This window comes from Pipistrellus kuhlii, unplaced genomic scaffold (assembly GCF_014108245.1).
Source record: "Pipistrellus kuhlii isolate mPipKuh1 unplaced genomic scaffold, mPipKuh1.p scaffold_m20_p_54, whole genome shotgun sequence".
Classification (NCBI taxonomy): Eukaryota; Metazoa; Chordata; class Mammalia; order Chiroptera; family Vespertilionidae; genus Pipistrellus; species Pipistrellus kuhlii.
The window spans coordinates 1,020,285-1,035,255 of record NW_023425556.1 but is presented as its reverse complement, the minus strand read 5'-3'; the positions used below and the strand labels follow the sequence as shown (position 1 = coordinate 1,035,255).

General features: G+C 38.5%; 1 protein-coding gene across 1 annotated transcript; it reads right to left on the bottom strand.

Moving 5' to 3' along the window:
* Positions 1–8,953: 8,953 nt before the first annotated feature.
* NAP1L3 (nucleosome assembly protein 1 like 3) lies at positions 8,954–11,620 on the bottom strand. Its single transcript, XM_036416317.2, has one exon. It carries the CDS (start codon positions 11,261–11,263, stop codon positions 9,785–9,787), a length of 1,479 nt encoding a protein of 492 aa, XP_036272210.1. The 5' UTR covers positions 11,264–11,620; the 3' UTR covers positions 8,954–9,784.
* Between the last annotated feature and the right edge of the window lie 3,351 nt (positions 11,621–14,971).

The window sequence follows — 14,971 nt, the reverse complement described above, 5'->3', positions numbered from 1 at the left end:
TAGTAGTTGTGCTGCAGAAAGAGTTTCCAGAAGTGAATACATTTAGAGGACACTACATACTGCCCTCTGGGACATTTCCCTCTGCATTGCTGTGGGTCTAAATCCTGGATGTGCATCAGAATAATCTGAATAAGAAATAAACTGCAAAAATCATTTTCAAATAGAAGAAATATCCAAAATCCCAAGGCATGCACTGGAAAGAGTATCTTACAGTTGCTATAAATTTAAACCAAAGAAAATGCTTGACTGTGTCAATGCAGTTTTCATAGGTTTCAGGCAGTGCACAAATGCTCTTAAATGTTCAGGCCCTAACACATGATTTAAGCTCTGTAACAGACAATGGCCCTGTAGGAAAATGGCTCCAAACACAGAAAAAATGGAGCTAAAGTAAAGGAGGAAGTATATTAGCATGTCATCATTTTCTGAGATTCTCCAGACTCTGATTCAATGTGAGGAGGCAGGTAAGCAACATGTAACTCTACAGATACTAGCTAGTTATTCAAGCAGAAATTAACTGTAAAATCATCAGAGAACACCTCTCACTCAAGGAATTTCCCTGAGTCATGTGGACCTAACACTCATTCAAAGCTTGTCATGGTGAAGTGAGGGGTGAAAAGAAGAAAACATCATCAATATGATTAGAGAAATTGCCTCGAGCAGAAGATATAGCAATTTAGAGAGAGGATAATATGAGACAAACCTGAATTGAATCTTCTGTGATGCTCATGATCAGTTCCTTCCACCTCTTCACACATCACAATTAAGCAAAATTTGCCCCAAAATCTGAAAACAGGACACAGCCTGAGTACAAAATATTTAAAAATAAGAAACAAAACAGTAAAAGCATAAAGGCAGCCAAAGGAAGAAGAAACTGAGTACAGGTTTTGAATTTTGACAGCTGTGATATAGAAAGAGTTTTTCTAAGGTGAACTCATCCAAGGATTTCCCCCCCCCCATTAATTATTAGATAGAGAGGAAGGGAGGAAGGAAAGGAGAGTAGAAGGGGGAGAGAAAAACATAAATGTGAGCGAGACATATAGATTGATACTTTGATTGATTGTTTGCCTCTCTTATGTACCTCAACCAGGCAGGGAATCAAACCTGCAACCCAGGTACGTGCCTTTGTCAAGAATCAAACCCTTGACTCTTAGGTGCATGGGCCAATGCTCTAACCACTGAGAAATACATCAGGGCCTAAATATTTTTTAAAACCCTATTTTAACAGATGAACTTTAAGATTCTACTGAAGGATATATTAAAAAAAAAAAAAAAAAAAAAAGGCTTGATTGCATGGAAAAAAAACATCTTGTCCTTGGATAAAAAGGCTGACTAACATGAAATTTCTGATTCTCTGTAAATGAATCTATACACTGAGTGGCCAGATTGTTATGATCTCTAAACACATAATAATCTGGCCACTCAGTGTATATATATTAGAGGCCCGGTGCATAAATTCATGCATGGGTGGGATCTGGCCAGCCTGGTCAGGGGGAGGGATCATGGGTGGTTGGCTGGCCTGCCTGCTGGTTGAACTCCTGGTCAAGTGGACAATTTGCATATTAGTCTTTTATTATATAGGATATACACTGAGTGGCCAGATTATTATGCGTTCAGAGTTCATAATAATCTGGCCAATCAGTACAAATTCAAACAAACCTCAATGGGGAGAGAGCCTAAAAAGAAGTGATTCCACAGTTCATCTGTAAAAACAAATTGGTGAAAATAATCAAAACCCACTAAGAACAAGTTTTATAAGAAACTTGTAAAGGTAAATGTACATGAGGAATTTATGTTTTAAAAATGTATACTGACACTAGAATAACACTTCTGAACTAAACATCCAGAAATAGGCCCAAACACATAGGGAAATTTTCCCCTCAGGAGTTCAACGGGGATTTTGACTGGGAGACCTAGAGTTTGACTGATCGCTATTACTTTTGATGACCACTAGGGGGTGGTGCAAAACATGTTGGTAGTCAGGGATGTGCACTGGCAGCTGGTGGCAGTGGAGGCACTGTTGGCCCCAAATGGCACTGATAAGAGCAGGACCACAGAGGAATGGTTGAGCAGGTGAGCAGGCAGCACTAGGCCAAGGCAGGTGCAAGCGGGGGTTTGATCACCCAGCAGATGGTGACCAGAGACTGGGATTTGGAACTGGGGGTGAGTGGCAGTGACCAAACACTGTGACCTCTCGCTGGCTACCTGGGGCTGGGGTGACTGGGATGGAGGTTCAGTGACAATGTGAGATGTCTGCAGGGTTCGTTCTCACTCCCCCTGCTACCCTCCCCTGGGACACCAAAGCTTGTGTGCGGGGAAAGCCCCATGCGCAAGTGCCTATAATCATATAATAAAGGCAGAAACTAATTACATTGGATCTTCAATAATTCCATTAATGGCATTGAAACAATCAATGGCATTGATTACTTGTGTTGAGAGAAAAAAAAGTGGTATAACTACCTCAATCTTCACCCTAAAATGATCCCAGAATGATTAAAGCTTTAAATGAAACCATAACAGCACTGTAAGAAATCATTAGCAATTAAAAATATACCAGTGTGGAAAGGTTTTTCCAAGCCAAATATTCAATATCCATAAGGAAAAATAAATAAATGTAACTACTGCACATTAACATTAAAACTCTTCTGCAGGGAAGGAAAAATAAATAAAAAATTATCAAATAGAAAAATGTTTCAATAGATGCAGCAACATGTGTCCTTAATTCAAAGACAGTGCTTAGAGTTACTAATCTGTTAGAAAAAGATGCTTCTAACCTGATTGCCCATCATACAAAAAAAACAAAGCAAAACAAAAAACTGATGAAATAAATTATGGTATATCCATTTAATATATATTTTAAAGTATGCTTACATAAACTAATATAGAAAGTGTTCCAAGGGGATATAATAGTAGTTATGTTATTAAAGACATAACGTGTTACTAAAGGTACAACATGGTTACCTTTAGCCTTAGCATTGTTTCATTGCTTTTAATTTAACAAATCTTTATTGTTCAGATTATTACAATAGTTTTTTTCTTCCCCCCTATTGCTCCTCTCCACCCACTTCCCACCCAACCCTCTGTCCTTACCTCCCCTCCATTGTCCTCATCCATAGGTGTACCATTTTTGTTTAACCTCTTCCCGAAACTCCCATACTCCTTTCCCCCTGAAAATTATCAGTCCACTTCCTTTCTATGCCCCTGATTCTATTATATTCACCAGTTTATTCTGTTCCTCAGATTTTTAATTCACTTGATTTTTGGGTTCACTTGTTGATACATATTTGTTGTTCATAATTTTTATCTTTACTTTTTTCTTCTTAAGAAATACCTTTCAGCATATCATTAGTACTGGTTTGGTGGTGATGAACTCCTTTAGCTTTTTTCTTATCTGTGAAGCTCTTTATCTGACCTTTAATTCTGAATGATAATTTTGCTGGGTAGAGTAATTTTGGTTGTAGGTTCTTGCTATTCATCACTTTGAATATTTCTTGCCACTCCCATCTGGCCAGCATAGTTTCTGTTGAGAAATCAGCTGACAATCAAATGGGTGCTCCCTTGTACTTAATTAACTTTTTCTCTTGCTGCTTTTCATATTCTTTCTTTGTCTTTTGCCCTTGGGATTTTAATTATGATGTGTCTTGGTGTGTTCCTCTTTGGATTCCTTTTGTTTGGGGTTCTCTGTGCTTCCTGGACTTGTAAGTCTATTTCTTTCACCAGATAGGGAAAGTTTTCAGTCATTATTTCTTCAAATAGTTTTTCAGTATCTTGCTCTCTTCTTCTGGCACCCCCATAATTCAAATGTTGGTACTCTTGAAGTTGTCCCAAAGGCTTCTTACACTATCTTCAAATATTTTTGATTATTTTTTTCTTTTCTGGTTGAGTGCTTTTTGCTTCTTTGTATTTCAAATCTTGCATTCCTTTAGTCTGCTGTTGGGTCTCTGTATAATGTTTTTTTTAATTTCAGTCAGTGTATGTTTAATTTCTAGTTGGTCCTTTTTCATATCCTTGAGGGTCTGCCTAAATTTATCAGCCTTTCCTAGGAAATTCTTGAAAAACATATAACCCTGGTTTTGAATTCTATATCCAGTGGTTTACTTTCCTCCATATTTTTTTCGTTTGTGATCTGTTACTTTGTCTCAGCATTTTCGCTGCTTCCCTGAGTTGGTAGGGTATCTTTCTGTGCTAGGTTTTCTATATGGCCCAGTGGATCAGCCTCCCCAGTCTCCTGAGGTGGACACTCTAGGTGTTCCCCTTTGTGGTCTGTGTGTACATCCTTATTGTAGTTAAGTTTTGATTGCTTTTGGTATCACTGGGAGGAATTGACTTCCAGGCCAGTTGGCTATGAGTATCAGCTGTATCTATGCTGGGAGACCTGTGCTGGACATAGCCTTATAGGATCAGACTTGAAAAATTGCAGAAGCCTCTGTGCTCAGTTTGAATGGGGTGTAGTCTCAGGGCTGAGAACAGTCTTGGCTTCTTTTCAGCCCTGCCCTTGCATGCATGCATCCAGACCTCTGCCTTCTGCACTCCCCTGAGTTTCTTCCTGACAGTCCAGATTCCCCCAGGCTCGCCTGGAACTGGCGTTCAGTGCAGTCGGAACTGGGGTTCAGTGCAGTCAGGAGCTTCCAACTCTCTTCCCCTAGGAATAGCTAGCAGCAACTTCAGCAGTCAGTCTTGCAAGCACTCATGTTTGGGTGCCTCCAGACCCCTGCCCACCACGGCTTCCTCGCCAATTCCCCGAGACTCCATGTGCCTTTCTCTCTACCTGACAGTCCAGACTCCCCAGTATGAGCCTGGGTCCAAGGCGTTTTGTCCAGAACTGGGGTTCAGTGCAGTTGGAACTGAGGCTCAGTGCAGTCAGAGGCTTCCTTACCTCTCCTGCCAGAGAACACCAGCCAGGCACTCAGCCACCCTTCCTCTCTAAGGTGGGTGTGTCCATACAGAGCTGATTCTCCGTGTGCTTTCTTCTTTCCTTATAGTTGTAGAATTTCCACTCAGCCAGCTTTCCTGTGATTCTGGATGATGTTCATTCTGCATTTTACTTGTAGTTTTGAAATTGTTGTGCAAGGCAACAGTTTAGGTGTTTACATATGCCACCATCTTGGTTTCTTCCTGTTTCATTTTTATACTTTTCAGTATATTTTTCAAATATCCTATATAATAAAGAGGTAATATGCAAATTAACCCTCACACCCTCACAAGATGGCCACCATCAACCAGGCCATCAAGGGGATAGTGAGGGACAACCAAACAACTGAATATCAGGCTAAGTAGGGTGACCAGGCTGGTGGGGGAGCCATAAGGGGGCAGTAAGAGGCAACCAGGCCAGCAGGGGGGAAGTTGGGGCTACGGGGGGGGGCAGTTAGGGGCAACCAGGCCAGCAAAGGGGAGCAGTTGTGGGCAACCAGGCAGGCAAGCAGGTGAGCGATTAGGAGCCAGTGGTCTAAGATCAGGTCTAAACTGGCAGTCAGACATCCCCTGAGGGGTCCCAAATTGGAGAGAGTGCAGGCTGGGCTGAGGGGACAGCCCCCATGCACAAATTTCATGCATTGGGCCTCTAGTTCTATAATAAACATATTTTACAATCAAAATATGCAATAAAATAATAATAAAATAACTTTTAGTGAAGCATAGTGCAAAGAAAATACATATACTTAATCACCTTAATTTGTATAAACCACTAGTAAAAGATGAGAGAGAAAAACACTCTTATTAGCACCACAGTGGAAAATAACAGCTTCATTATGTTTATCCTTTTCTTTTTAACTCCAGACCATGCAAAATTCAAAAATATAATGTAGGAAACTTGATATTAATGTGTACTTGGACATTCTTAAATCTATGCTATTTTATTCAAGTGTTAAATTTTTGTAATGTGCTAGAGCATAATAAATAAACCACACCTTCCTACTTCTGAGCTAGAGGCCAAAACACTCGGATAGGCTCTTCAAGTATGCTCCCCTCTAAGTAACTATTAACGTCAGTGAAGAGCTCTGATCATTTTCCCAATTACTCTGTAAAAGCTATATGACAAAAAGGCATCATAAGGACTAAACTACATAACAATCAACAAAGATGTTTTAAAGAATTTTCTGTGTTCTGCATCCCTTGAAGAAAAGCATACTTCAAAATCCATGTGTTTAATACTTAAATTCTTTTTATTATTGAAATATAAAAACATACACTACTGAAAATACAAAACATAAAATTTGATGTATTGCATAATTGTGTTGAAATTATTACACTACAAGTTTTCCTAATACATGGGCAGTGGGTATAAACACCTCATCAAGTGACAGTTTATACTTTTTTTTCCCCCCAGGAGCCTTCAATTCCTTTTAAAATCAGGCTTCTCTCTTATCACATTTTCCTTGAGGCCTTTTGAGGGCAAGGACAACAGCATTCTAGGCTCCCACAGAAATGGGAATTTGCATCATTTGACTATCTGTGTTGTCACTTAGCTTGACACTTGGGGCCATTACCCCTTGCTGCTTAGGAAAGCCCCTACTTATCTGATTCTGCCACCTTAAAGAAAAAGAGCAAACTTGTCCTGGATGAGAAAGAAATCACAGAGGAGGAAGTGGCCACCTCTGCAGCAGAGGAGGAAGAGATGATGACCTCCTCTGTAGAGTTGGGGGCCTTAGAGGGATCAGCTGGCCACAGCCTTGGATCATAGCTAATAGGAATAGCGCACTAGAATAGTGAAGAAAAAGACTCCTTATAAGCTATGCTCACTCACTGGCCCCTGTCAGCTTCTTTTTCTAACATAATTCATTGGCTGAGCAAGTTTGATGGTCAAACTGCAGCCCAATGTCCACTAGCCAGGGAGGTCATAGCCCATAATAGACCACTTGCATTTCCAGAATCCTAGCTTTACTGATGAAAATTTCCTTGGCACCTGCTGCCAATCCCCCAAGCTTAACCTGAAAATGTAAAAATATCAATAATCTGTCTTTCCATGTATCCTCTTACACCCACCAAACTTGAATTCACCTTTTGATTTGAGCTATGAACTTGTGGTAAAACCCAATAAAGCAACAGACTGGGAGAAAAATACACCAATCTACCTACAGGGCATATCTTATTGTAGTATGCTTTTGAATGAATTTTATGTTCAGCATTTCTGCTTCTATTTTGCAAATATTGAAAATGACACTCACTCCTTTAAGAATGGAAAATATAGCCCTACCAGGCGTCTTCAAACTACGGCCCGCAGGCCACATGCGGCCCGCAGAGGAGTCTGATCCCGCCTGCCAGGTTTTTTGGGCAGTGAGCGCAGCCGAGGTGTTATAGTAGGAATTAGTAGTTCATATAGTCCAGCCCTCCAGCTCTCTGAGGGACCGTGATCTGACCCCCACTTTAAAAAGTTTGAGGACCCCTGCGGCTAGCCTGATTGGCTCAGTGCACAGAGCATCCATCAGCCCACTATCTGAAGAGTCCTGGGTTCAATTCTGGTCAAGACCTTGGTTGGAGGTTCCAACTTACTCAGAGCTCCCGTGGGAAGCAACCAATCAATGTGTCTCTCTCATTGATGTCTCCCTCTCTCTCTCTCTCTCTCCTTCTTTCTCTCTCTCTCTGCCTCCCTCCAACTCACTCTAAAAATCAATGGGAAAATATCCTCGAGTGATTCCACCCCCCCTGCATATATCTGAATTGGGGACCTCTGTAACAATGAGTCAGATACACCATATTTATTATAGTTTTTTGGGGGGCCCTGGCATATAAGTAAATCTGCTGCCATTCCCATTTTTTGATGATTTTTTGATGTATGCAAAAATCTCAGAAATAAAACAAATGTGTTCTCAAAATTGCAATATGATGGCTAAGAACAATCAGCTGCTTCCTGATTTTGTATAAATCCTAACAACATAAATATCCAAACATTTGTAATTGTTTATGGGTTGTAAGATCTTTGCATTTATAGATATGGTGGTGGTGGTGGTGGGGACTATTGTTAAGTAGTTATAAAAGCAAAATACTAAACTATATATGGTGGGACTTGGGAAAATCTATCAGGTAATTTAATTACCTAGATACCCAGGAATTCCCAAATCCTGTCTTCCTCCTACCACATCTCTCTCCTGTAAGGTATTGAAGGAAAATAAACACCTGCGGAAAAGGCAAAGGCAAATATTAAATAAAATAGTACTTTAGTATTTATTGTGATTGTGTCTTGTGCCCAGAGCAAAACCTATAATAAACTGAGTTTATAGGTCCTCCTCCTCACACCAATTTCAAATCAAAATCTTAAGATCAAATTACCTTGTAAGCAACTGCACTGTATAGAAGGCTTGAGAGGATGATCTTACAAAAAAAAAAAAAAAAAAAAAGCCCAACTTGGGAGTGTGACCTCCTCCCCAGTCAAGGTGGAGCATGGTCCTGACTCATTTTCCAATCCTGCTCTTGGAAATGAAAGCAACTGCTTATATAGAAGTCCTTTCTGAGTGAAGTAGTCCTGCCCTCTGCCCTCCACCTCCCCTTCTTCCTGTCCTCCCATCCTTTCATTTTTCACTCTCCTCCCCTTTTCCTCTTCTCACCTTTCCCCATTCTCCTCTCAACCCCTGCCTTCCTCCCCCATTCTCTTTTCCCTTCCTCCTCCTTTCCACCCTCTTCCCCTTATACTTCCCTCCCATTTCCTTACTCTTTCCTCCTCCTCACTCTACTCAACTAATTCTCCCCCTCCCTCTCCCTCTTCAGTTTCTCTTTTTCCATCTTCCTCCATTTTCCCTCCCCCTCCCATATCCCCTTCTCCTCTTTCTCCCTTGTCTTGTTTCCTCACCATTCCCATTTCTCTACCTCTCCCCCTCCCACTCACTCTAAAAACCAATGGAATTTTCAGGGAAACACAGAACAATGTTATAATAGTTATATTTTAAAACTCCATTTTCCTCAGTATTTTCTACTTCTATAATTAGCACTACTTTTTATAATAAGGAAATAGTTAGATTTTTACAGCATGATACACTTTATTTGACATTTATTTATTTTAAGTTTCAATAGAAGTACATGAAAAATATCAAATGATGTAAAGTGATAATTTTCAGTGAAAGACAAATTAGAGCATATTACAAATGTTGTTAGTAACTTTACAATTACACAGCATAAAATGAGGAAACTTTTTAAAATACTATGTCATATTAACACCTCAGTGGTAAACAATTATTCAGTAGTAAACAATTATTTCATTGTGATTAAATTTATAGAACACTGTCACATAAATAAAATCATAGTCATATATATATATATAGTCTGGATGGACATTCTTAAATATATGCTAATTTTTTGCAAGCAGTCAAATTTCACAATGCACTGTTCTAGTTAATATAAGTACTGTATTTCTATAGCAAAATAATGAAGGCACAGCTAGTGCAAGCAGATTTAAATCCTTAGACTTATGGGCTGGAAAAAATAACAAAACACCTGCATTAGTACTTCAGGAACATTGTTTCGTTCAAGTAAATATTTATCTCAGTTAATTCTGACAGTTTTCACAGATACATTCTAATAGAAACATGGCAAAAGGACTTCACAAAAATAAAAACTCTGTAGCACCAAATTAACATGCTTTAAATAACTGACAGAAGTTTACAGGTTTTGGAGAATATCACACTGCAACAAGCTATATAGAATAAACTGATACTTAGACACTTTAAGATAATTTTTTTAGACTACTAAGAAAATACAAAACCACAAGACTGTAAGGAATACTAGTGATGAGGTGATAGAACAGGTTTCACTTCTTCTTGAACTTTTGAGATCTTGATAATTTTTTCAGGCAGGCTTTTTATTTTTGGTATTTCCTGTTTCCATAATCTTTATTATTGTAATAGATACGCTTGACTTCTCCTGTAAAGTAATAGATTGATTTCAGAATGACATTATCATGTAAAATTTGCCCAATTTCAAAGTCTTCATCAAGGATAGCATCTTGTCGAGGCTCCCGCTTTCCAACCTTAGGAATCTCAGGAGGGCTGAAGAAATTGAAGAATGATGAATTGGGAACCACTCTTGGCTTGTACTCAATTTCTCCAGTGGCAGTTGTGCGACTGTATGTGGTTGTCAAGGTAACATCTTTTCCTCTTCTCCAATCTATCTTACAACCTTTGCAGTCATAGATTTCCCATCCCCAAGTGAAGAAGGGATCATTGTAATCTGGCTTTGACTTTATTATATAGGTCTTGGTCAGCACCTCATTTCTGAAGTATGGATTGGGCAGAAAATAAAAATTAAATGTGTAACTTATAGGCTGGCCACGTTTTGAGAACTTCAAGCTAATATCTGACAAGAACTTCAGTATGGGCTCATCATACTTCTGAATCAAGGGCCGGAGCTTGTCAACATTCTTTAAAACAGTCAGCCAATAGTTGGGGATGCCTTTAGGATCTTCTTTCTTAGGCTTTCCCTTGCGAGCTCTTTTCAGATTCACTCTTTCTTTAGGCCTGACCTCATGAACCCTTTTAGGAGCCTCTTTTATTGTGGCCCTTTCCTTACCCTCAGCTGCTTTAGACTGTTCTTTCTCCTCTGCCTTTGCTTGGGGGACTTCTTTAGGATCTTCATTTACTTCAGTCTTTGCCTCCAGATCTTTGGACTGGGCTTTTTCTTCAGCCTTTGCCTCAGGAACTTCTTTAGGAACCTCCGTATCTTCAGCCTTTACTTTGAGTTTTTCTTTAGGATCCTCTTCTTCCTCACCCTCTAAGGCAGGCATTTCACTAGGGCTGTCATCCTGCACCTCTTCATCACTGCTGAACACCTCATCATCTGAATTCCATTCGCATTCTTCTATTGTGGGCTCATATTCTGCATTTATGATTTGAGATCGCCGATCATATAGAGGCTTATTGAGATCGGCATATTTTCTTTCAAGACCATGAATTGCCTTTAAGAATAGGGCGTCTACCTTGTCACATTCATCTTGAATGTTTCTGAGCGCCTGCACACGATTTCGAACCGCCTGTGGCAGCCGATCTACAAAACTGTTACCTGATGGAGCCCACCGCGCCCTTCTAGAAGGCTCAGGCACCCTCCTCTTTCCTTGTAAAAGGCTGAGACTACTGCTGCCGCTGGCACTGCTGCTGCTGCTGCTGCTGCTGCTGCTGCTGCTGCTACCAGTGCTGCTGCTGCTGCTGCTGCTGCTACCAGTGCTGCCGCTAGAGCTACTGCTGTCAGATTCTTCCCCAGAATCACTAGCCAAGCAAGCCTTCACCTCTTCAGCGACCCCCTGGGCAGCAGGTTCCGAGACCATGTTAAGATCTGCTTCTGCCATTTTACAAGCCTGCAAACCTCTTAAGGTGACAACTACCGCTGAAACCACGCGCCCAGAGAAGGACAGAAAATGACTCACTGTTGCTTGGGTGGCAGAGGTTCGGGATGAGAAGGCTGAGAGGCAACTGCAGCAGTAGCGCAAGGCTGGCTGGCTAGACAGCTGGACAGCGGCGATCGATCGCGTGAAGGTAGCTAGCAGTGGCAGTGGAGACCTGTGCTAGAGCAGCGGTGACAATGCTCTCCCGGGTCACCACAACAGCGGACAGAGGCCTGAGGCAGCTGGATGGTGCAGTGAGGCCCCGAGATCTCTCCAATGTTTTGATCGCAATCCTCCTCTCCTTTCAGTTCTACCTCCCCGTTAATTTAGTTCCCAGTGTTCCTTTAGCTAACACCTCATTTGCTGGGCAAGCTTGATTGACAATAGCTAAGCCCAATGAAAGACCAAATATACTCCCCGTCCAGGCTCCGCCCACCTTCCCAGCCGCTCCTTGCTCCCGGGTAGCTGAGGCACACAACCCTGAAGACGTTTTTCCCCTCAAAATTCTATTTTATAGTTTCATAATTTTAAAGGAAACGCTTAGATAAGTGGTAAAAATACTAGCCATTGTTTCTAACAAGGGAAGAGGAGTATCCTCCAGTCTGCCCATCCAGAACTCCTGTTTGGCCTCTCACAGAAATCTGTTTTTAAACAATTGGATGAAATACTCCAAATGGCATCGTTGGGCAGTGTGATTATGTATGCTTTTAAAAATCTCTTTATCGAAGTATTCTATAAGCATGTGTTTTTACACTGAAAATAAAGGGGCAGTCGTTTATTGGCAAAGGAGGGAGGGGCTAGAAAGCAGGCATATTGCATTCCACATAGCAGTTTTAATAAGTGCTGTCTGTGATGTTTGGCAAGCCTGGTTTATATCCGTCTACAAGGTTTGTGAACCCATGTTGTCGTGAGTCAGTTACACCATTTTTACTATATTTCTCTTTTTAAGCTGGCATATAATATACCCCAACTTTGCTGATGACTTGCCTAGTAGCCTTCCTCAATGCTAACAACAGTCTTGCAGATAAAATAAAAGAGTATTCATTGTTAGGTAGTATTATTTAAAGGCAGACTGTTTGATCTATACTTTTTTTGCAGCAGTTTTTAATTCCAGGAACAGCAAGATGGGAGTGGGGATTTGTGCTAGTGAAAGTGCGTCCTCAATCAGGGTATACTTTACAATGTCTTCTGCCACCAATTTCCTTCTAACATTGTGAATTCTAGCCAAACTGCAGTATGATTTACAAGTCCATTAATATGTGAATAAACTTTTGAAAAATGAACTTTAAAAACAGGTATGTGTTATTTTTATTTACAGGATTCTTTTCTGCTACAGAACAACTCTCTTGGTACAACCCAAAAAAACAGTGTTTACTTTTCATTGAAAGGTAAGGAACATATTTTAACCCATTTTTATGAATGACAAAAATTACCTATCTGTATATGAATAAAATTTCACAGGATATCATCTTTTAAATATTTAATTGGAAGATATTTTGATATTTCTATGGAAACAGAAAAGTCCACAGAGATGATTTGATATACTGATGTAGAAAATAACCTAATTACTCACATTCACTATCTAAACCTGCTCACAGAATACAAGTAGTGAATCGAAAAATAAAATGTGTTGAATTATTCATTTCAAATGAGTAAAAATATTAAAGTTAGGTTAACCTTTATGTTATTTTATTATAGGATTTGTGCTTTGTCATTTAGTCATCATAAGTTAGGGAATACTTTTATTTTCTATTTTGTAAATTAATTTTATTGCTTATTTCTTATTGTCAAAGTATATAAGCATTTAAAAATATATAATATAGAAAATTTCAATGCTAGTAAAAATGCAGTCTTAGCAACCAAATGATAAATGTTGTTAGCATTTTGATGCATGTCCTTCCAGAAATATTTTTGTACATATACACAACAGCCTATTTAGATATGCCATTTTATCTATGTGACATCACATTATATTTTGCAATCAGCTCATTTATCCATTGATTTCAGCTATATTTTCATGGTAAATGATCAACATCTTATTTTAAAGTAGAATCATATTCTATGGAAATATATATTTACCTCAATTTATTTGACCAGATTCCTGTTGTAAGGCAGATACTTCCCACACCATCTCTCCACTAACTTACATATTTTTTCCTGTTATTAAAAAAATTAGTTCTGCATATTTACTACACAGGCTTATAACAATTATTCACAGGATAAATTCCTAGAGATAGGAGTGCTAGAATAAATTGTACACTCATTTTTTCTTTGATTCATATTGCCAAACTTCTCCACAGAAAATTTATCTTAACTTACAGTCACAGCAAGAATGCATATGAGCTCATTTATTTAGTCATTCAGCTAATATATTTTTGTAGCTACCATGTGCCAGGTGCATGTGGTAGAAGATGACGATATAATGGTGAATAAAATTTACTATGCGTGTATCCTTTCATTTCATACTTTTACTCAAAACATATACTGTGGAAAACAGTGGGTTTATGCCACAATATTGCACTATAACTTATTCTTATTTAAATGGTGAATATCTATTTTAATGAGTGCTCTTATATTTTATAGTACTTTAATTGTTTAAAATGCATGTTAAATTTTGTAAAATCAGGAATTAGTATTTTGCAGTAAGTACTGCGTTATATGTATTATTAGACAACTAGTTTTCTTGATGGCATTTATTTTATAATCTTATTTGAAAACTATCACTTTTATCATATTAACTGAATTGCTTGGTTTTGTTTCTGAATTTTCTTATTTGTTGGCCATAATGTTTTTGCAAACAATTAATAAGGCAATTTTTTTTACTAATTTTATATTTTGTCAAAATTATATACATTGGAAAAAGTCAGATAGTACATTGAAATTTACATAAGAAATTAAAAGTAACTCAAAACAGCCCTGGCTGGTGTGGCTCAGATGGTTGGAGCTTCCTGTGCACCGAAGTGTTGCCATGTTTCTCTCTCTCTCTCTCCCTACACTTCTATTTAAATTCAGGAAAACATATCTTGGGATGAGAATTAAAATAAAGTAACTCAAAAGACACAGAGAGGAGATCATTATACACATTTTTAATGAATATCACCAAATTAACTTTTCATTATTATGTATTTGTATTTCCTAGATTAGTGATAAAATTAAATGTCTTTCCATATGTTTATTGTTTATTTGAGTATTGCCTTTTCATACTCTTTGCTTGTTTATCACTGAAATAATAAAGAAATTAATTGATGGTGAAATCCTAAAGATAAAATAATTTTGGCCTTGATTTGAGGTAATTGTGACTCTTAGAAAATACCCTTTTCTAACTTAATGGTATTTGACAAATATGGCCCAATTACAGCTTTCATTCTAAAATTATCTATTCAGAGGGTTGTTTAGATGCTTTTCAAGAATTAGTACTTAATCACGTAAACTGACACAAAAAAGTTTAGAGTGAAACAGAGAATAAAAATAGACAAAAACTTGTGAAAACCTCATACAAAGGTAATACATTAATAAACTATTCATATTTTCAGTTTGGAAGTATTTTTTATTAGCCATAGAATATAGGTTACTTCTAACCACAACAGTCTATTTTTAAAAAAATTACATTCAATATTTTATATTACTTTCAGGTGCATAGCATAGTGGTTAGACAATCATATACTTTACAAA